Source organism: Schistocerca nitens, chromosome 10 (assembly GCF_023898315.1).
Source record: "Schistocerca nitens isolate TAMUIC-IGC-003100 chromosome 10, iqSchNite1.1, whole genome shotgun sequence".
Taxonomy (NCBI): domain Eukaryota; kingdom Metazoa; phylum Arthropoda; class Insecta; order Orthoptera; family Acrididae; genus Schistocerca; species Schistocerca nitens.
In genome coordinates, this window is record NC_064623.1 from 210,009,652 (window position 1) to 210,034,285 (window position 24,634).

The 24,634-nt window shown below is 45.5% G+C and overlaps 1 protein-coding gene across 2 annotated transcripts in view; it reads left to right on the forward strand.

The window, feature by feature from the left end:
- The window catches only part of LOC126210321 (uncharacterized), a 423,726-nt gene that overhangs the window by 383,528 nt on the left and 15,564 nt on the right, over positions 1-24,634 (forward strand). For both annotated transcript variants that reach the window (XM_049939519.1, XM_049939520.1), the window contains one exon: positions 22,828-22,980. In XM_049939519.1, the coding sequence (XP_049795476.1) occupies positions 22,828-22,980 (153 nt within the window). The remainder of the gene's footprint in view (positions 1-22,827; positions 22,981-24,634) is intronic.

Genomic DNA, 24,634 nt, shown 5'->3' on the forward strand with positions numbered 1-24,634 from the left:
ACGATTGGTGACACTTATCGGTGGAGCGAACGTGATGCCAATCCTGAGCGGTCCACTCGGCATGTTGTTGGGCCTATCTGCACCGCGCTGCGTGGTATCGTGGTTGCAAAGACGGACCTCGCCATGGACGTTGAAAGTGAAGTTGCGCATCATGCAGCCTATTGCGAAATGTTTGAGTCATAACATGACGTCCTCTGGCTAAACGGAAAGCATTATTCAACATGGTGGTGTTACTGTCAAGGTTCCTCCGAGCTTTAATCCGTAGACAGCGGTCATCCACTGCAGTAGCAGCCCTCGGACGGCCTGAGCGAGGCATGTCAACAACAGTTCCTGTCTCTCTGTATCTCCTCGATGTGCGACCATCATCGCTTCGGTTCACTCAGAGCCCCTGGACACTTGTCTTGTTGAGAGCCCTTCTTAGCACGAAGTAACAATGCGGATGCGTTCGAACCGCGGTACTGACCGTCTAGGCATGGTTGGACTGCAGACAACACGAGCCTTTTACCTTCCTCGTGGTGGAATGACTGTCGGCTGTCGGACCCCTCCGTCTAATAGGCGCTGCTCATGCATGTCTGTTTACGTCTTTGGGCGGGTTTAGTGACATCTCTGAACAGTCAAAGGGACTGTGTCTCTGATACAATATCGACAGCCAACGTGTATCTTCAGGAGTTCTGCGAACTGGGGTGATCCAAAACTTTTTTGATGTTTTTATTTCAGAAAAGAACGGCAAGAGTACATCGAAAGCATGTACAACGGAGAGGAGCTGTCCCAATGTGTGGTGGAAGAGGGGAGGCAAGGTTACTTTGGCAGAAACGCCAATGAGCCGAAACATTGTGAACACATACTGGCTGGTTATAAGTAGAGTGCAGGCACTCGCGAAGGTCCAGTGTGGGATGTAGAGTACCGTGTGGCAGCGAAACTTGATAGATATGCTAATGCTTTAATGCGGAACGGTTTTACGCTGGAGAAAATAAATTCCGATTTTGACCACCAGGGGCAAAGCTGGCGCTATACAGTATCTCTTAGACGTCTCTGGTGCTCATATTGACCGAATTGTGTAAGCGGCGGGTAATAATAAAATCAGCACTGTGCCTTTGTCACGTGTTTGACCTTTTCTGCCCACATCCAGTTTCTAATCCATTACATATGGAAACCATTCTGCACGTCTTTTCTTCATTCACAGAGCCAGATTTGCACCTGGTGGCCAAAATTAGAACTATTTTTCCCAAGAATAAGTCCGCTCCGCATGGAAGCATTGGAATATCCACCACGTTTCGCTGCCATACTACAACTACAGCCGACACTGGAGCTTTGTGAGCAGCGAGACTTTAATTATAGCCACCTGCTACTTAGCAGTGTGCTGGCCCACACTTGGGACTCAACACAGCCGCGATTCGACAAGCTCTTCTAGGTTTCCGGCAGCATTTGGTACCAGATGAGTACGCAGAGGCGATGGAATTCCTGTAAATTGCGGGCCAGTGCAGCTCCCACCTGATATCGCACGAGATGCGTTTTATCGCTTGCAAACAGGCGGCCAAGATGTCAACGTTAGTTGATTACCATGTCAGTCAAACCGCTGTAAAACGATTCTGGTCTTGTGATGCGAGCTGATGTCCTGCTGGCAGACATCAAGTTTGAGTTGCATATGGTTGTCATTAACGTTAACATAGTCCACGGCTGTAAAGGAGCATTCGACCAGTGGCTCAGTTCCCATGGGAGCTCACGTGAGTCTCCCTCGCAGTACAAGGTCACCGGCCAGTCGCACTAATGTGGCCACCTGTCAAAAGCCTCAACAACCAAATTTTGCCTCGGGGACGAACTACGGAAGAGTATAGTCGCTGAATGCCGCACCGACGAATGAGAAACGCTGGCTTAGCCACGCCTCCTAGAGCTTCGCTATGACGCCACAATCTCGATTATCCACTTACGGCACAGTTACTAGGAGGGCTAATTGGTTCATAAATAATGTGTTATGCAAGATGACAGTGAAAGACACCATAATGCTTGCAGTGGAATCTTTTGTAAGGTTTTGTTTCTTATTTTTGTTTATGCTTATTTTATAACTGTATCTGACAGAACGAAATCACCATTGTTTCGTATTATGTTCTGTGTTTACATTTATTTTGACCACTCTATTATCTCATTTCGGATCTTAGTAGTGCTCTACAAGCTCTCCACACTCACACCCGAATCATTGTCCGTCTAAACGCATTTCCAAGCTGCACCAGTTTATCATTTTACACAAACTTAATCTGTAACAATGTCGCGCATGTGGCTACACTAGTGCGATTACGTCACAGGGAAAACAAATACGGCGCGACAAACACGAACAGCGGCGATCTACCTAAACTGGGCTCTACATCTGCATATATACTCCGCTAGCCATCAAGCGGTGTGTGGCGGAGAGCAAAATACGCGCGAAAGTCATATTCCCCTCTATGTTCCAATCGCGGATCGCGCGAGGGAAAAACGATTGTCTGAACGCCTCAGTAGGAGCTCTAATTTCCCTTATCTTTGAGTGATGATCATTACACGATTTGAAAGTTGGTGGTAATGACATATGCTCTACATCCTCGGCGAAGACTGGATTTCGGAATTTAGTGAGCAGCCCCTTCCGTTTAGCACGTCGTCTATCTGCAAGTGTGTCCCACTTCAAACCTTCTATGAGATTTGTAACGCTGTCGCGATGGCTAAATGTACCAGTCAAGAATCTTGCCGCTCTTCTTTGGACCTTCTCAATCTCTTGAATCAGACCCAACTGGTAAGGGTCCCATACAGACGAACAGTACTCCAAGACTGGACGAACTAACGTATTGTAAGCTATTTCCTTTGTTGAAGGACTGCATCGCTTCAGGATTCTACCAATAAACCGTAATCTAGAGTTCGCCTTACCCGTTACTTGTGTGATCTGATCATTCCATTTGAGATCATTTCGAATAGTCACACCCAGATACTTGACTGATGTTACCGCTTCTAAAGACTGGGCATTTATTTTGTACTCTTACTTTAATGGGGATTTTCGCCTTACTAATATTGAGAGATAGCTGCCGGTCATTACACCACGCATTTATTTTCTGCAAATCCTCATTGATTTGCTCACAACTTTCGTGTGATACTACTTTCCTGCAAACGACAGCATCATCGGCAAACAGTCTAAGGCCACTGTCAATACCATCAAGCAGATCGTTTATGTAAATCTTAAAAAGCAGAGGACCTATTACGCTGCCCTGGAGCACACCTGAAGTTACGCTTGTTTCTGTTGAAGTTACCCCGTTCAGGACGACATACTGCTCCCTGCCTGTTACAAAACTTTCTATCCAATCGCATGTGTCACTGGATACACCGTAAGCGCGCACTTTTTGTAGTAAGCGACAGTGCGGAACTGAGTCGAACGCCTTTCGAAATTCGAGAATTATGGCATCAACCTGGGAGCCGGTATCTAGAGCCTGTTGTATATCATGCACAAAGAGGGCCAGCTGTGTCTCGCATGACCGCTGTTTCCTAAAACCGTCTTTGTTTCTGCAGATAAGCTTCTCAAAGGTCATTATGTCTGAACACAAAATATGTCCCATGGTTCGACAACAAATCGATGTCCGTGAAATTGGCCGGTAATTATGTGCATCCGATTTTCTACCCTTTTTATAGGTTGCTATGACCTGGGCCTTCTTCCAGTCCCGCGGAACTTTCCGCCGTTCCAATGATCTGTCATAGATGACGGATAAGAATGGTGGTTATCAAGGATTAAAATGTCACGGTATTTGGTCGCACGAGAGATTCCATCGACGAGAGATTAGACGTCTTCACTTCAGAAAGAGAAGCATGGCCGGTGATTCTCCCGGCGTCTGCTGGGACTCCCTGTCTCCAGTGCCGACAGTAGCAGGTGTCTGGTGTCCGCTGGTGGGAGGCGTCCTTGCCGAGGGCGCGTCCGCCGCGGAGGTTTCCTTTTTTCCTGTTCCTTTTCCTGCTCATTTCCCGCGGCGCGAGGTCGCAAGGACGGGCGGCTGCACCTGCCGCCGGCGAAGCTGCTCGGACCACTGCCCGAGTCAGAAACCTCTTACGTCACAGCCTGGGGCAATACAGTCACAAGTTACCAAATGCCACTAATACCTTGCACTTACCTGCCCTATTATGAAATGCTCTACCAAATGATTTAATGTCTGTGGAGAATGTTACCAAAGCAGTTACATTGAAGCGCCAAAGAAATGATATAGGCATGCGTATTCAGATACCGAGAGATACAAACAGGTAGAATACGGCGCTGCAGTCGACAATACTGTTACAATGTCTGATCATCAAGATTTACGTGAGTTTGAACGTGGTCTTACAGTCGGCGCACGAGCGATGGGACACAGCATCTCCGAGTTAGCGATGAAATGGGGATTTTCCTGTACGACCATTTGTAAGTAGGCTGTTAAGGTTTTTATGTTGGTAACGCCACGTAGCGCTCTATATGAAAATCACTAACTGTGTTGTGTGAAGTCTGTGGCTGGTTGGCATTGTTGGAATAGTCGCTATTGTAGTGTTGGGCAGTTGGATGCGCACAGCGCGTAGCGTCGTGCAGTTGGAGGTGAGCCGCCAGCAGTGGTGGATGGTGGGGAGTGAGATGGCGGAGTTTGGAGAGCCGATGATCTAGACGTGTGCCAATCAGACAGTAAATCTGTAAGACTGTATGTCATGAACTGATGTATATATGATGACATTTGAACACTATTAAGGTAAATACATTGTTTGTTCTTTATCAAAACCTTTCATTTTCTAACTATGCCTATCAGTAGTTAGTGACTTCAGTAGTTAGAATCTTTTATTTAGCTGGCAGTATTGGCGCTCGCTGTATTGCACTAGTTCGAGTAATGAAGATTTTTGTGAGGTAAGCGATTCATGAAAGGTATAGGTTATTGTTAGTCAGCGTCATTTTTTTGTAGGGATTGTTGAAAGTCAGGTTGCGTTGCGCTAAAGATATTGTGTCAGTTTAGTGATGATCAGAATAAGTAAAGAGAGAAATGTCTGAGTACGTTCAGTTTTGCTCAGCTGTTTCAAAATCAAATAACGTAAGGGGTTTATCAGCACAGTGATTCATTAATTTTTCTAAGGGGACGTTTCACATTTCACGGGTTTACCATGAATATCAGGAATTCGAAAAAAAAAAAAAACATATCTCCGACATCGCTGTGGCCTGAAAAAGATCTGCAAGAACGGGACCAACGACGAGTGAAGAGAATTATTCAACGTAACAGAAGTGCAACCCTTCCGCAAATTGCTGCAGATCTCAATGCTCGGCCTTCAACAACTGTCAGCGTGCGAACCATTCAACGTAACATCATCGATATGGGCTTTCGGAGCCGAAGGGCAGTTGGATGAACTCCTTGATCACGACGCGACAAAAAACTGTACGCCTCGCCTGGGCCCGTCAACACCGACATTGGACTGGTGTTGACTGGAAACATGTTGCCTGGTCGGAAAAGTCTCTCTTCAAATTGTATCGAGCGGATGTAAGGGTACCGGTATGGAGACAACCTCATGAATCCATGAACCCTACATGTCAGCAGGGGACTGTTCAAGCTGCTGGAGGTTCTGTAATGGTGTGGGGCGTGTGCAACTGGAGTGATATGGGGCCCTTGATACGTCTGGATAAGACTCTGACAGGTGGCGATAAGACTCTGACAGGTGGCAGGACAATGCAACACCACACACGTCCAGAATACAGGGTGGTTCCAGGAACACTCACAGTTTAAGCACTTCCGCTGGCTACCAGACTCCCCAGACATGAACATTACTCAGCATATCTGGGATGCTTTCCTACGTGCTGTTCAGGAGAAATCTCCACTCCCTCGTACTCTTACTGATTTATGGATAGCCCTACATGGCCGGCCGGGGTGGCCGAGCGGTTCTAGGCGCTACAGTCTGGAACCGTACGACCTCCGAAGGTAAGTCCCATAGTGCTCAGAGCCAGTTGAACCATTTTTTGAACAGCCCTACAGGATTCATGGTGTCTGTTACATCCAGCACTACTTCATACATTAGTCAAGTTCATGCCAAGTTGTGTTACGGCATTTTTGCGTGATCGCGAGAGCCTACGCGGTATTAGGCAGGTGTACCGGTCTATTTGCCTCTTCAGTGTAAACGATATGCACTCTGTTATTACGGGTGTTTCTAAAACATTTCTGTTTGCTGATGTCACTAGCTTGGTAGTAATGGATGTTGTCTGCAATATTGGCTCTGTTTCAAATAGTGCAGTTCATGACATAAGTTCATGGCTTGTAAAAAAAAAAAAAAAAAAAAAAAAAAAAACTAATGCTGACTCACATAAAGATTCAAATGCTGACTCACATAAAGATTCAGTTTCTACAGTTTCTGCGAACAACTCCACAAAACTTCACGTTTTTATTTCACAGAATGGCCATGTGATTAGTGAAACTGAACAGTTCAAATTTCTAGGTGTTTATATAGGTAGTAAACGGTCGTGACAAGTGCACGTACAAGATCTTGTTCGAAGACTTAATGTTGCCATTTTTACTATTCGAACGGTATCTGAAGTGAGTGATAGTTCGACACGGAAAGTAGTCTCGTTTGCTTACTTTCATTCTCTTATGAAGTATGGTATTATATTTTGGGGTAACTCTTCCCATTCTCAAAGGATATTTTTGGCTCAGCAACGGACGGGCGGGCAATAGGTGGTGTAAGTCACGAACCTCTTCTCGACCCCTGTTCATTAGTGTGGGTGTTCTGACATTATATACATTCTCTACTATCGTTTCTTGATAACGGTGTGAACTTATTCCCAAGAATTAGCAGCTTTCGCTCAGTTAACACTAAGCGGAAATTCAATCTGTATTTGGATCGCACTTGTTTGACTCTTGTGCAGAAAGGTGTGCAGTATAACACTGCATCCATTTTCAGTAAGTTACCACAAGAATTCAAAGATCTTAGCAGTAACACACGGGCTTTCAAATCGAAACTCGAGAGTTTAATCATGGACAATCCTATTCTGTCGAGGAGTTCCTTGAAAAATTAAGCTGATTTCTGTGTTATACAGTGTGTCCCACTCAAACGTCTCTGATTTCAAAGACCCAGGAAGAAAACACAGTAGATACGACAATGAAAAATGCACCACATTGTAGAGCATCTCAAAGAATTTATTTATTTATCATCAGTACACCTCTACATGTGAACCATTTGTAACACGAAGAATATCGAATCTACATTCAATTTCTTGCCAAGTTCTTTGTAACATTTCCTCTGTTATTGTTGCAGTCGCATTAGTGATAATATGTCGTAATGTAGGCCTGATACTCCACTTTGGTCGCATACACGCGGTCCTTCACGAATAGCCACAGGAAGAAATCAAGCTGCGTAATGTCGGGTGAATGTGTTAATGGGTCCTCCGCGTCCGATCCAACGATTGGGAAATTTCCTATCCAGGAACTTGTGAACAGTCGTTGACCAATGCGGCGGATCTCCACCTTGTTGAAAGATGATGTTGGGTTGCAAGTCTTGTATCTGAGGGTACACAAACTGCTCCAACATGTCCAGATACACTGACCCATTCACTGTTTGTTCCGCAAAGAAGAACGGTCCAACAATTCTGTCGTGCATAAGCCCACTCCAGATGTTTAGTTTAGGGCTATCACGAACATGTTCAATGACAATGTGCAGATTTTGCGAACCCCAAATCCGAACATTAACCCTTCCTGATAAACGAAAGGTTGCCTCATCGGAGAATAACCATCTTTACAGGAAACTGGCATCCATTTCAGTACGCTGTAGCATATCCGCGGCAAATTGTTGTCGGCGTGGTTTGTCGTTCGGCGACACATGTTGCAGAATTTGCACTTCGAAAGCACACGTACGAAGATGCTGGTGAACTACGCTATGCAATATTGGTCGAGGTACATCAAGTTGCCTAGATGCTTGACGAATTGACTTACGTAGACTTTTGAGAAACGTTTGTCTGATGTCCTCCACTGTCTCTTCTGAAACTCCGTAGCATGCACCGCCAGAATGTTTCAGAACACTTCCTGTTGCCACGAACTTCCTATACCATTCCTTAATTGTTTTCACATCAGGTGGATCACATTCATACACGACGATAATTTCTTTGGACAATAATCGGCGATTTTGTTTCTGCAAACCACACTACTGCCTGCACGGACTGCTATGGAGTCGCCATTTTCATTTCATGCGACCATGCTGCACTCTGGCGACGATACTTGGCACTTCTGACGCGAGAATATAAATTCTTTGAGATGCTCTACAATGAGGTGCATTTTTAATTGTTGTATCTACTGTGGTTTTTCTCTCCGAGGTCCTTGAAATCACGGAGATTTGAATGGGACACCCTGTATTGTTATTGCGTTTATATATACTTACGGATTGTCTTTTTTGGGTTCATAAACATTTTATTTTATGTACTGGCACGTTCCATGACCTTGGAGATTTGCGCCTCAATTTGGTCCTTCAGAACTAGACCTGTATAATAAAAAAAAGTGTAATCTTATGTTAATGTTTAACAGAGTAAGACATGTCTTACAGCTGGGAAATGCGTGTGCAGAGTGTTTCCGTAAGAGCGTGCAAAAAGGTAACAGGACGTAGAGAATGCTTCACTGAACAATTTGAGGTAGGGAACCTCGTGTCGGAGAAGCCAACTTATGGAGATATGGAAGTACACTTGTCTACAGCTTTGTCTAGAATTACTGTTTTCCAGTTTCCTTACAACTAATACGCGTACATGACCACACATACTGATCTGTTTAATTACATGTACATTGTACATTGAAATAAACCACATCATATGCAAAAAACTGGTGATTTCTCAAACTGGGGAACAATCAAGAATGGGGTGCCGCAAGGTTCGGTCTTGGGTCCTCTGCTGTTCTTAATATATATTAATGACTTGCCATTCTATATTCACGAAGATGCAACGCTGGTACTTTTTGCCGATGATACAAGTATAGCTATCACACCCGACAGACAAGAAGTAACTGGTGAAATTGTAAACGATGTTTTTCAGGAAATCATTGAGTGGTTCTCTGCAAATGGACTCTCATTAAACTTTGACAAAACACAGTATACAAGGTGAGTCACCTAACATTACCGCTGGATATACTTCGTAAACCACATCAAATACTGACGAATCGATTCCACAGACCGAACGTGAGGAGATGGGCTAGTGTAATTGGTTAATACAAACCATAAGAAAATGCACTGAAGTATGTTTTTTAACACAAACCTACGTTTTTTTAAATGGAACCCCGCTAATTTTGAGAGCACATCTGAACATATAAACAAATACGTAATCAATGCCGTTTGTTGCATTGTAAAATGTTAATTACATCCGGAGATATTGTAACCTAAAGTTGGCGCTTGAGTACCACTCCTCCGCTGTTCGATCGTGTGTATCGGAGAGCACCGAATTACGTCCCTGGAGAACGCCAAAAGAACCCTACAATCCCGCCTGCTTGATTCCTACTGTTAAGCATGGAGGTGGAAGTGTGATGGTGTGGGGAGCCATATCATGGTATTCTGCTTGTCCCATCATTAGTCTCAAGGGCCGTGTTACAGCCAACGATTATGTGAGCATTTTAGGTGATCAGGTGCACCCGATGACCAAATGTTGTTCCCCAACAGTCATGTCATATTTCAGGACAATAATGCACAAATTCACAGGACATGGTATCAGGAGCATGCAGCTGAACCACAGCATCTTCCCTGGCCTGCACTGATACTGGACTTGAACATCATCGAACCCTTTTAGGCGGTGTTGGACTCAAGACTCCGGAGCAGATTTCCGCCTCCCTCGTCACTACAGTAGTTAGACGAGGCTCTGATCGAAGAGTGGTATAACAGTCCACTGGAGACTACACAAACATTACATGCCAGTATTCCAAGATGAATCGCAGCCGTATTCCTGGCAAACGGGGATCCAACCCTATATTAGTAAACCATTCCCAACTAAGTACAGGTGTTCACATTATTTTGCCTATCACCAGTACGTTCAGGTGCATATGTGAATACTGTCTGCGAAATAAACTGATCACCTAGAACATTATAACCACCTACCTAATAGCCGGTATGTCCACCTTTGGCACGGGTAACAGCGGCGAAGCGCCGTCGCGTGGAAGAAATGAGGCGTTGGTAGCTGGAGGGAGATGGCACCACTTCTGCGCGCACAAGTTACCTGATTCCCGTAAATTCCGAGGTGGGGGCGATGAGCTATGATGCCACGTTTAATCACATCCCAGATACGTTCGATCGGGTGCAGACCTGGTGAGTTAGAGGGCTAGCACATCAACTGGAACTCGGCACTGTCTTTCCTGAACCACTCCATCACATTTCAGGCCTTGTGACATGGCCAGTTACCTTGTTGAAAATTGTCACGCCGTCCAGAAACATGATCGTCATGAAGCGGTGTACGCGGTCTGCAACCAGTGTATGATCTTGGCCGTCATGGTGCCTTTTACTAGCTCCACTGGACCTATGGGTGCCCATGTGAATGTTCCCCAGATCGTAACAGAGCCGCCGCCAGCTTTCCTCCACCCCACAGTACAGGTATCAAGGAGCTGTCCATCAGGGAGATGACGGATCCACGCCCTCTCATCGGCATGAACGTGTCGGGATTAATCAGACCGTGCAGCGCTCTGCCACTGCGCGAACGTCCAGTGCCGATGGCGACGTGTCCATTTCAGTCGTAGTTGAAGATGTCGTGGTGTTAACACCGGGCCGGCCGTTCTGGTCGAGCGGTTCTAGGCGCTTCAGTCTGGAACCGCGCACCGTTATGGTTGCAGGTTCCAATCCTCCTTCGGGCATGGATGTGTGTGATGTCCTTCGGTTAGTTAGGTTTAAGTAGTTCTAAGTTCTAGGGGACTGATGACCTCAGATGTTAAGTCCCATAGTGCTCAGAGCCATTTGAACCATTTTGTTAACACTGGCACACGGTTGCGTCACAGGCTGGGGAGGCACATTATTAGCCCTGTTCGGTGCACCGTGTGTTCAGTGCACACCTGTACTCTGCCCTGCATTACAGTGTGGTGTTAGTTCCGCCAAAAGGCGCCGCCTGTCCTGTCTTACCAGTCTGCCCAGCCTACGACGTCCAACAGCTGTAATGGGGCGTGACCGTCCAACTCCCATTTCATCTTCATCTACATCGTCTTCCATCTCCATGATGTTGCCCCCAAGTACATCGCTGACGCACTAGGCAGCGGAAAAGGAGGTCCGACGCGAAATTAAGAGGTATCCCACGACGTTTGTCATCCCGGTGTATTACTCCTTCACTATCAACTATATTCGCAACACACTTTGCAGACAGTATGGAGATATAGCACTGAATGAAAATGCACAGTTATGTCATTGTACGCCTCATCGTTCAGGAAAAGACTTCATAAATAATGTGTTGCTTGAAAAACTGCCGTACCATGCAGGGCGTTTAAATTTGATACTTCTTTGCTACTTAAATCTGTTTGCAATAACTTTCGCAGACGAATGCAGATATGTCGCTTAATGTACTTAAAATATTATGTCATTGTACGACACGTAGTCCAGGAGATATTACGTCATAAATTTCAAGCACAAGGCTAGAAACTGCGTGGTACGGGCGTAGACGTACAGCTATAAGTAAATACCCGAGCATTGCTGGGTTTCTGTATTAGTAAATAAATAAACAAGATTTTGACAAAGAGCTGGTATTTTGGAGCGACGCATCAGAATGAAGATTGATAATATAAAAAAATTTACAGTCAACACCTGGTCTGCCGGCGATCTAAACTCATAAAATTACCGCGAGCTTCCAGGAGTCTCAAATGGTTGAATACCCACGAGATTTCGGACAAATTCCTCTTCGGCATTGTCAGGTGAAGACTGCTGTGTTTTACGCTCGAAAATGACTGAGAAGTCCGAAACGTCTTGAATATTTAAGAACCGCAGTGAACTGTACACGAATCGTCAACTGAACTGCACCGTGCTTCCAGAAATCCCGTTATGAAAACTGCGTATAGCAAAGTGTGCCGTATCCGCCTTCCTCCGAACAGTAAACGCGCTCTGCCAGAAATAACGAAGTCAAACCGACGTGCTGAGTGAGGCATTAGAATGGTGGCGGTGGTTGGCTGCCTGACGCACCGCGTGGCCTTCGGGAACGGCGCCAGGCGCGCATTAGCTTTAATGGGATACGCGATCACCTGCCGGCGGTTTCCCAAACAAGTTCTGCCGGCTGCTGGAATCTAGACCTGCGCCTTCTTTTCCTACTATTTTTCCCCCTCCTTCCTTTTAGCGAGGCGATATTTGCCCTTCTTCGCCATCTGAGACAGCCAATATTCCTTTCACGTAACAAACGCCGACATTTGCCAGGACTATGAAATTTCTATTTTGCTGGCTGGGTTTCTAAACATGACCTCACCATTATCGGTCCGGAATTTTAATTTCTTTATTCACGTCCTGTGTGCATACCAACCAAGTGGCACATTATTAGGTAAGTGTTGCATCCGACGATTTAAAGAAACGTTCTGTAGGGACAATCAGAGCACGTACTAGCTTGTGAAAGGTCGTAATTACAGTTTTCATAGATTCCAAATGCGCAGGTCGATGGGACTCTCAGCACTAGGTTGTTAATCGTACGAGGTACGTTCAATAAGTAAAGCAGCAAGGCGTTTCTTTTATGAACGCAGGTTGGTTTTATTCAGGGTGCCAGTACAACACACCACCACCTTACTGGAAGGGCCTTCATGCCCGCATGGTAGCACTCTACTGGTCGACTACACAGTGGCTCCGGGAACACTCCCCTGAGTTTAAATACTTCCGCTGGCCACAAAACTTCCCAGACATGAACATTACTGAGCATATCTGGGATGCCTTGCAACGTGCTGTTCAGAAGAGATCTCCACCCCCTCGTACTCTTACGGATTTATGGACAGCCCTGCAGGATATTCATTGTGTCAATTCCTTACAGCACTACTTCAGACATTAGTCGAGCCCATGCCACGCCGAGTTGCGGCACTTCTGCGTGCTCGCGGGGGCCCTACACGATATTAGGCAGGTGTACCACTTTCTTTGGCTCTTCATTGTATTTAACACATTAACTTATTTAAAAAGTTATCAGGCGTTTGAAGCTGTTTTGTACATGGGAATTCGAGTCTTTAAAGAATGTGTAGTACAGAAACTCTCCGCTGGAATGTCAGTTATATGTGTAGATTACAAGCGCTTAAAACTACATCAATCTTCTGTACGTAGTATATTAAATTACTGCGCGCAGAGAGAGATTAAATCATTCTTCGCGTGTCCCATAGACGAGCACAACGGGAAGAACGACTAATGCGAAGTAAGCTGTGCCATGTACCTCACACTGGTCTGCAGGTATGGATGAAGAAGTCGACCCAGATCTTGTGTGAGGTGTTTAGTTATTTGGGCTACGACACTCCACACCGCTTTCGTGGCCGGTGCGCCTGTATGTTGCCGGACAGTCGGTGTCTCCAAGCTTTCGCGGCAAACCGGCTTGGTGACGTGTCGTTAATAAACACACTTCCAGATTTCAGCTACTCGCTTACTTTAAGCGAAAAAACTTGATTTCTCTCCGCATATTTCGTTCCCCCCTTTTGCCGCTTCTAGAAAGCTTCTCCTGTGACTCGGTAAATGCGATTACAGTAAATGGCCATCGTGTTTTTCATTTTTTATGAAACAGTTTCCCGTTCAGTATCCTCTCGTGATCCTTCGTCTCATATTTGGTAGTGTAATATAACATTTGACTGCGGAAGTGATTGTGACAGACACTGTGCTGTGTGTAGGAACCGAATACGTTACCCCTTGCATAAGGGGTTGTTGAATGTAATGTTGATGACTCCGATTTTCTTCTTGCCCTGGTAAAGACGAAGAGAACTTATAATTGTGAATATTACGTACTACAACTGGAAGGGCCGTGCGGTTAAAGGCGCTGCAGTCTGGAACCGCGAGACCGCTACGGTCGCAGGTTCGAATCCTGCCTCCGGCATGGATGTTTGTGATGTCCTTAGGTTAGTTAGGTTTAACTAGTTCTAAGTTCTAGGGGACTAATGACCTCAGCAGTTGAGTCCCATAGTGCTCAGAGCCATTTGAACCATTTTTGAACAACTGGAAGGTAAGAGTAAAAGTTGTATTCAAGGATGAAATAAACGAATGTTCATCTCTGAGATACAATTAGGTGAAACTCGAACGTAAACATTACTCTTTCTAGTCATTCTGAATACTGTAGAAAGTTTCAGCTACACGACATGGAGCTGGAGAGACACTGGGGACATCGGCGAACGAACCTCCAAAAGCATGGCGACTTTCAACAGATTCAAGAGCACGCAGCAAGAAATCTGCCACAGCTCTTTACTAACATACACATATCAAAAAAAGTTTTGCATCACCCCGGTTCCCAGAACTCCTGAAGATAGACGTTGACTGTGGATATTGTATCACAGACACAGTCCCTTTCACCGTTCAAAGATGTCACTAAACCCGCCCAAAGATGTAAACAACCATGCATGAGCAGCGGCTGTTAGACGGAGGGGGGTCTGACAGCCGATCAGTTCCAGTCATTCCACCAGGAAGGAGGTACACGGCTCGTGTTGTCTGTAGTTTAACCATGCCTAGACGGTCAACACCTGGGTTCGATCGCGTCTGCATTGTTACTTTGTGCCAGGAAGGGCTCTCAACAAGAGAAGTGTCCAGGCGTCTCGGAGTGAACCAAAGCGATGTTGTTCGGACGTGGAGGAGATACAGAGAGACAGGAACTGTCGATGACATGCATCGTTCAGGCCGCCCAAGGGCTACTACTGCAGTGGATTACCGCTACCTACGGATTAGGCTAGGAGGAACCCTGACAGCAAAGTCAGCCACAGGACGTCGTGCAGCCACAGGACGTCGTGTTACGACTCAAACTGAGCGCAATAGGCTGCACGATGCGCACCTTCACTTTCGACGTCCATTGTGAGGGCCATCGCTGCAACCACGACACCAGGCAGCGCGGTACAGATGGGCACAACAACGTGCCCAATGGGCCGTTTGCCGGCCGGTGTGGCCGTGCGGTTCTAGGCGCTTCAGTCTGGAACCGCGCGACCGCTACGGTGGCAGGTTCGAATCCTGCCTCCGGCATGGACGTGTGTGATGTCCTTAGGTTAGTTAGGTTTAAGTAGTTCTAAGTTCTAGGGGACTGATGACCACAGATGTTGTCCCATAGTGCTCAGAGGCATTTCAACCATTTTTGAATGGGCCGTTCGGGATTGGCATCACGTTCTCTTGACCGATGAGTTTCGCATATGCCTTCAACCAGACAATCGTCGGAGACGTGTTTGGTGGCAACCCGGTCAGACTGAACGCGTTAGACACCGTCCAGCGAGGGCAGCAAGGTGGAGGTTCCCTGCTGTTTTGGGATGGCGTTATGCGGGGACGACGTACACCGCTGGTGATCGCGGAAGGCGCTATAACAGCTGTACGATACGTGAATGACATCCTCAGACCGATAGTGGAACCATATCGGCAGCATATTGGCGAGGCATTCGTCTTCATGGACGACAATTCGCGCCCCCGTCGTGCACATCTTGTGATTTGCTTCCTTCAGGATAACGACATCACTCGACTAGAGTGACCATCATGTTCTCCAGACCTAAACCCTATCTAACGTGTCTGGGATAGATTGAAAAGGACTGTTTATGGACGACGTGACCCACCTACGACTCCGAGGAATCTGCGCAGAACCGCCGTTGAAGAGTGGGACAATCTGGACCAACAGTGCTTTGATGAACTTGTGGATAGTATGCCACGACGAATACAGGCATGCATCAATGCAAGAGGACGTGCTACTGGGTATCAGAGGCACCGGTGTGTACAGCAATCTGGACCACCACCTCTGAAGGTCTCGCTGTATGATGGTACAACATGCAATATGTGGTTTTCATGAGCAATAAAAAGGGTGGAAATGATGTTTATGTTGATATGTATTCAAATTTTCTGTATAGGTTCCGAAACTCTCGAAACCGAGGTGATGCAAAACTTTTTATGATGCGTATATCAGCACATGACAAAACACAGACAAGGCGTGTTTAGTTTCAATGGAAATTTCAAGACACCATTTGAGAACCAAGAACAAACGCTTATCTTGTCTATAAAACCATAAAATACAATAAAAATAACAATACAGTACATCCATTCAAACTACGTTCATTCGTATGGTGTGCTGTATCTTGCATTAAAGCATCAAATGTGTCTTATTGAACACTCTGGCAACGACAGCTTTAGCTATTGGTTATTCTCAGAGCAACAGTCAGATCTCAGCAACAGCCAATAACAACGAGTGCTTATGCAGCGGTTGTGCAATAGGAAGGAATGTTCAGCATGGTTTAGGTTTCCTCATTTCTAATTAGCTGGGTATGTGCTACTGCCTGGGTAAGTACCTAGTCCAATCTTCTAAGTCCATCTCCTTCCTTCCCCCCCCCCTCTCTCCATATTCCCCTTCCCCCCCCACCCCACCCCCCTCTGTCCAGCCCCTTCTTCGCCCCACCTCCTCTGTCCACCTCCTTCTTTCCTCCCCTCCCCACACCTCTGTCCATCTCCACCACAACTCTCTGTCCACTGTACCCATCTCTCCTCCTCCTCTCTCTGTCCATCTCCTCTTTCATTTCTCTGTCCATTACCTCCTGTCACCTCTTTCCATCCATTTCCCCCTCACCTCCTCCTCTCTTTGTTCATCCGCTTCTCCCTTTCTGTGCCCATCTTCTGCTTCCCACTCACTCTCAGTATATCTCCTCCTCTCCCTCCTCTCCCTTCTCTCTCCACGTTATTACCGCCACCCCAAGAGGAGGCTGGTGCTTGTTACCCCCCCAGTATTTTTTCCACATCGTTACTAATATGTCTACCAAACTTCACCGAGATCGTTCCAAGGGTTTAGGATGCGTTTATCACCCGTGGCTTTCCCTGTGTACGCACGTGTCAAACATATTTCACAAATATTTAACGTATTTCACACGTATTTGTAGACGTATTCCACTTGTATCTCTTGCAAATTTCACCCTGCAGTTTCATTCTCACGCAGTTCAATATTTATGACGTCATCTCCTGAACTATGTGTCGTACAGTGATATAATGTTGCTGGTACACTTAGTGGTATATATGAATACTGTCTGAAAAACATGTCGCGAATACAGTCAGTAGTAAAAAAGTAAACTTATAGGCCTTCCTGATGTTGCAGTTTTACTGCATAACAGCGAAAATGTAGTATGCGTTAAATTTTTTACTTTCATCATTTTTCTGTATCTGTGCCTATTTTGTGCTTAACAACAGTAACTCCCCCGCCCCCCTCTCCGATTCTTTAAAGGGTCGAACTCCCATGTATAAAACAGTTTCAGACGTCTGATTACTTTACCGGTGAGTTAACGTGTTAAATATTTGAAGTCAAGCTTGTAAAACCTTAAGGGTTGAAGACTGAAAACCCTAATTTTGTTGCGTTTATTAGTGTCGGATTATTCACCCAGACGCTCATGAAAAAGTCAAACCCAAAAATGGTAATGCAAAAAACTAACCGCTTCTGATGTTTATGTAAGAGCTTGTTGGCGCTGTGCAAACAGTGCATAGTGTCGAACCATTTATTTTTGGCTTGATCGTAACAAAATTAAGTTATGAAAGCAGAGTCATTAAATTGCAGTTTAAGAATATAATTCCATGCAAACGTCCTGCCTCACTCTGAAGTTTTACCGCAGCATCAACCCAAACATTCAGTGACAGATAAACCTCTCCGTTCCTCATTTTGTAGGGCTATAAACAACGAAAAGCTTAGAAAAGGTTTGAAATTATGTCTAAAGTTCGATGAAAGTCGGTAAGTGCTGTCATTATCAAACACTAGATGACTCTAGTTTGGGTAATTTGAAAAACGCTAGGTTTTAAGACATTTCAATGTTTATGACATCTTATCTGCTGAACTGCGCGTCGTAGAATGATGTAATTTTAATTTATGAATGTCCATCTTACTGCATCGACGAGGGAGTTCACTTTATGGTACACACCACCTGATCAAAAGTATCCGTACACCCTCAACAACATTCGTTTTTCATATTAGGTGCATTGTGCTGCCACGTACTGCCAGGTACTCCATATCAGCTACCTCAGTACTCATTAGGCATCGTGAGAGAGCAGAATGGGGCGCTCCGTGGAACTCACGGACTTCGAACGTAGTCGGGTAATTGGGTGTCACTTGTGTCATACGTCTGTACGCGAGATTTCCACACTGCTAAACATCTCTAGGTCCACTGTTTACGGTGTGATAGTGAAATAGAAACGTGAAGGGACACGTACAGCATAAAAGTGTACAGGCCGACCTCATCTTTTGACTGACAGAGACCGCCAACAGTTGAAGTGGGTCGTAATGTGTAATAGGCAGACATCTATCCAGACCATCACACAGGAATTCCAAACTGCACCAGGATCCACATCAAGTACTATGACAGTTAGGCGGTAGGTGAGAAAACTTGGATTTCATGGTCGAGCGGCTGCTCATAAGCCACGCAAGAAGTCGGTAAATGCCAAACGACGCCTCGCTTGGTGTTAGGAGCGTAAACACTGGACGATTGAACAGTGGAAAAACGTTGTGTGGAGTGAAGAATCACGGTACAGAATGTGGCGATCCGATGGGAGGGTGTGGGTATGGCGAATGCCCAGTGAACGTCATCTGCCAGCGTGTGTAGTGCCAACGGTAAAATTCGGAGGCGGTGGTGTTACGGTGTGGTCGTGTTTTTCATGGAGGAGGTTCGCACTCCTTTTTGGTTTGCGTGGCATTATCACAACACAGGCCTACATTGATGTTTTAAGCTCCTTCTTGCTTCCAACTGTTGAAGAGCAATTCGGGGTTGGCGGTTGCTTCTTTCAACACGATCGAGTACTTGTTCATAACGCACGGCCTATGGCGGAGTGGTTACACGCCAATAACATCCCTGTAATGAACTGGCCGGCACTGAGTCCTGACCTGAATCCTATAGAACACCTTTGGGATGTTTTGGAACGCCGACTTCGTGCCACGCCTCACCGACCGACATCGATACCTCTCCTCAGTACAGCACTCCGTGAAGAAATGGTTCAAATGGCTCTGAGCACTATGGGACTTAACATCTGTGGTCATCAGTCCCCTAGAACTTAGAACTACTTAAACCTAACTAACCTAAGGACATCACGCACATCCATGCCCGAGGCAGGATTCGAACCTGCGACCGCAGCAGTCGCGCGGTTCCGGACTGAGCGCCTGAACCGCTAGACCACCGCGGCCCTCCGTGAAGAATGGGCTGCCATTCCCCAAGAAACCTTCCAGCACCAGACTGATCGTATGCCTGTGAGAATGGAAGCTGTCATCGAGCCTATGGGTGGGCCAACACCATATTGAGTTGCAGCATAAGCGAAGGAGGGCGCCACGAACTTGTAAGTCAGTTTCAAGTAGGTGTCCGGTACTTTTGATCACATAGTGTATATGAGAAAAAGTACCACCACTAATCCTAAGGGTGTTCACACGACTAGTTTCGGCAGCCCAGGACTGCCGAAAGAGTATTTGATTTCCTTGGCGCATTTACTGTGGGATCATTGTCAACTAGCACACGTGGTCTAGCTGTCATCAGGAGTCTATATTCAACACCGTGTCGTCCTGTTGGAGACAGTATAGACTAGTGATGACAGCTAGACCACGTGTGATAGTTAACAATGATGCTATAGTAAATGCGCCAAGGAAATCAAATACTCTTCCGGCAGTAGGTCTGATGATGGCAGCAATGTGGCTCCGAAACTTGTCGTGTGATAAAGACATTCTCAGGATACACCAGTGGTGGTCCTTTTTTTCGTACGATATAATTTTGTAGGTAGACAGTGGTATATGGACATATAGTCTGCAAAATGTGTTGCGTATAGGGTTTTCCACTCTCAGAGGGCTTTTCTGAGAAATACGTGCCGTGTAAACAGCGTGAATTAGCTTGCCGGCAGTGTCCGAGAGCAGTTTAAGATTCTACCCTCCAGGATCTTTCTTCCGCTTAATCCAGTCTCTTATACATCACGAACGTGGTTATATACATTTGTTTTCTATTCCACTACAGCCATTAAAGTGCATCTGCAGCCCGACGCTCTTCCATTGCAATCTCTTCCTTCACACACAGAACTACGCCAAAAAGCTCTTTCAGCACTCACCGACTCTCTTAGCCTGCTATTTGTAAACGCTTCCGACATCTGCTTCCGGATAACTCTCAGATGCTTACGGAAAGTGTTCGCAAGTAATTATCTGACAGTAGCTATCAGCGAAAATCCTTCCCTAGTCTAAATATCCTGCGAATACTATCTGAGAGTGCCAAATTGTCTTAGAGCAAAAAAACTCACATGTATTGCATCCCTTATTGTGCTAAACCGTAACGTAAGATTATACCTGTTAATGAGTAGATTTTAAATTCATAAATACGATCAATAAATACATGGTTTAGTCAAAATCAGATTTTACCATCTCCGGAAGCTGTGAGATGCCAACGGCCAGTTTTCGCAGTGGTACCTGGAACAGTGTGAAATGCATCCTACATTTCCATCCTCTGTGTTGTTTAGCGATGAAGCAACGTTCTGGCGTGATGGAGTCTTCAACATGCACAATTGACATCTTCCGAGTGAGGATAACCCACATGCTACAGTTACTAGCGCTCATCAAATGCGGTTCTTCGTTAATGTGTGGGTCGGTGTTGTTGGGGACTGTTTAATTGGGCCGTATCTGCTACCTAGGCCATTAAATGGCAGGCACTATTTCAATTTTCTCGCCAGAGCATTGCCAGAGTTCCTGGAAGACGTCCCGTTCCCTACAAGACAACGCATGTGGTTCCAACATGACAGGGCGCCGGCACATTTCAGTCATCGAGTGCGTCGATGGAGGTCAATGGAGGCAATTTTGAAAATCTACTGTAATTGAAATTGGGTTGTGTTAATGTGTTGTCTCTTGGCCATAAAAAATGGAAAAGTGTTTGTTGTTTTAAGGGGGGTAGGACGTCAAACGGGCCGAGTTCGAGAAGGAGAGGCACCAAAGGACATTTTAATTTGCACTGTCTATACTTTTACAAATAAATTCATTAAACTTTGTCAGCATGACCAGGAACGATTCAGGATTCACACTCATAGCAGTGGAAGTTCAAAAACACTAAAAAATAATATTTTTTAAATGTGAAATTTTATGATTTTTTCACTTACTGTTGGCTGCATTTGTTGCTATAGGTACACTTTTCCTCATAAGTAACAGAGATTCTTCAATGAACTTTGCACAGCTTACAAACCATACTTACAGGTGTATGAAACTCTAGAACTTATTTAATCTATTGAAAAATGAGTAGGCTGTTACGTTTTAAACTTCGTGTTTAGAGAAGACTCGAATTTTATAGTTAATTATCTCAATTTTTAGCACAGTTTTTAACAGATTTGGACATTCTAGAGTTTCATACACCTGTAAGTATGGTTTGTATGCGGTGCAAAATTAATCGAAGAATCTATGTTATTTATGAAGAAAAGTGTACCTACAGCAACAAATGCGGCCAATACCAAATAAAAAAACGATGAAATTTCACATGTAAAAAAAATTTGTTTTGTTATGTTTTTGAACTTCCTCTGCTAAGAGGTTCAAATGGCTCTGAGCACTATGGGACTTAACATCTATGGTCATCAGTCCCCTCTGCTATGAGTGTGAATCCTGAATCCTTCCTGGTCGTGCTGACAAAGTTTTATGAATTTATTTGTAAAATTATAGACAGTGGAAATTAAAATGTCCTGTGGTGACTCTCCTGCTCCAAGTCGGCCCGTTTGGCGTCCTACCTCCCTTAATTAATTTGCCGCCAGAGAAATCTTCCTCTACCGGTTTAAATATTCCTCATAGGAAAAAATGTCGTTAGGGAAAAATACTTGTTTTGATGTCCCCTACAACCTCCCAGAGTTTGTCGGTTTAAATACTTGTCACCCTGTATATGTGTGTTGTGTACATAGTTCCGCGTAGTCAGCGCGTAGACAACTTTCCCACTAGAGCGCGCCCCGCTAACCACAACAGCGCAGGCGCAGCGCTCGTCCGTCTCCGCACTACGAGATGGCGCTGCCATAGAGACGGACCAAATTCTGCTTCCGCCGATCCGCGTATTAATATGTAACGCAGACAATGAGATTGCTGCTAACGTGATCCTTTTCTCCTCGCAGATCACACTCGCGCAGTGATACATGAACGCGCGAGGTATTATAACGAGTGTACAGACCTCTGATTAGTCAGGCTGCATTAGTCTGCATCAGTCTGCGTCAGTCTGCATTAATCTGTAGTCAAATTTCAGTCTGCGCCTTATAAGATTATCATAATCCTGTACATAGCCATGAACTCAAATGTATAGACACTTTGTCAAGTATCAGAGATATGTGAGAATAAGATTAACGTACCAAGACCAAAGGAACTTCAGATTGTCAGTTGTAAATAGCATCCAGAACCAAGTTAAGTTATTTCTATGCTTTTTCTTATTTTAATAAATGTGTGCGAAAATTAATCAAGTTCTGTTTAAAGTTGGTCACCGTCAATCTGCTACTCTAAGCATGCATGTGGCATTTCTATCGTGTGACCTAACGGCAGAAGATAAACACGCCACGATAAGACCACGAGACATATTGCTGACGCTCGCCTACTTCGTTAGAGCGACAAGTCAAATAATCTGATGGTGTGTGTACCGTAGGTCTTACAGTACGCACACCACAATGTGCATACCGCCATCCCGTGACTTTTGTTGACTCAGTGTAGATTGACAACCCGGACCTTGTGGTTTGCGGGTACAGCTGTGAGATATGTGTGTGTGTGGTGTCGTGTTGCAGGCCTGTGGGCGGTGGTGAACACGTCGGGGTCGTGCTGCCGCGGCCGGCTGGACGCGCAGGGCTCGGCGCAGTGGGAGCAGGTGCTGCGGCTGAACGTGGTGGGCGCCCTGAGGACGGCCAGGGCCTTCCTGCCGCTGCTCAGGCAGGCCAAGGGTGAGTGGCGGGCACCGGCGCTCGCCTGCAGGGCCTGATGGCAACACTCAAACATTCAGGGTCCTTATGACGCTAGGATTTGACTAATTTTGCTTCACTGAAAACCTACTGAATAAGATTGATGATTCCAGAATGAGATTTTCACTCTGCAGCGGAGTGTGCGCTGATATGAAACTTCATGGCAGATTAAAACTGTGTGCCCGACCGAGACTCGAACTCGGGACCTTTGCCTTTCGCGGGCAAGTGCTCTACCATCTGAGCTACCCAAGCACGACTCACGCCCGCTAGTCACAGCTGTACTTCTGCCAGTATCTCGTCTCCTACCTTCCAAACTTTACAGAAGCTCTCCTGCGAACCTTGCAGAACTAGCACTCCTGAAAGAAAGGATACTGCGGAGACATGGCTTAGCCACAGCCTGGGGGATGTTTCCAGAATGAGATTTTCACTCTCAGATGGTAGATCACTTGCCCACGAAAGGCAAAGGTCGCGAGTTCGAGTCTCGGTCGGGCACACAGTTTTAATCTGCCTGGAAGTTTCAAGATTGATGATGTATGTAATGCTACTTCCTGAATGTCAGTGAAGGATACTGCAAAAAGTTCATGCTATTCTTCAGTTTCTCCCGGCGTATTTGTTGCTCGAACAGTCCACGGGTATACTGCCGGTTCATAGTGTCCAACGGGCACAATATTTCGGCGATCAGAAATGTGCGCTGACGAACTGAGCTCCTGAGGGCGGGCGGCCGATGACGGGTTAAGAAGACTCTCAGCAAAAAGCACGAACTGGCGACCAGGGCGGACGTAGCAAGCACATCGACGCTACGACAGATTCCGACGCCCACGTCTTCGCGCGGACGGCGAAGAGAGCGGCCCGCCGGGGGAGGGGATTTAAATCGGCCGCCCGCCCTCAGGAGCTCAGTTCGTCAGCGCACCTGACGATGGCGACATGTCTGATCGCCGAAATATTATGCCCGTAGGACACTATGGAACGGCAGTACACCCGTGGACTGTTCGAGCCACGAATAAAACATTTTTCTGCATGTCCTGCAATTTTCATTTTTCAGTGTGCAAGGAACATTTTCTACTGAGGAATTGCCGATATAAAGATGAAATTTGCTACAGACTTTGCACACACTTTCTATGGTATAAATTTTTTCAAAATGCATTACAGTCAAATTCATTTAAATTTTTGTCAACTAAAATTTGCTACATATCACACACATAAATTTTAAAAAAAAGTGTAGCGAAAGGTATGAGACTGATGTTAACAAACTGCTACACGGATTTGTTTATCTAATTACTAAGAATAATTTTGAAAGTGACAAGAAACCACTGACAAACTTACACAATGGATACACTTCGATTGTGATCGACTTTGTATATTATGTTATAGTGTAGAGAGTGTTGTACGAGCCCATACGGCTGCTAGGGAGGTGAAACAACCCCTTGAAAAAAATTTAGTTTAATATCCCTAAACGATTAACGCTGAAATGGTAACACAGATGAAAGAAAAAAACTTCCTGTGGATTTTAATGTCCATTGCGATAGTACATACAGATTTGTCAAAAGTCATTTTTTTCGAAATTCCATCTCCCCATTATTTCGTTTTTCATTTTGACAATCGACTAATAGCAAAAGCATATAGCATCATTCATATC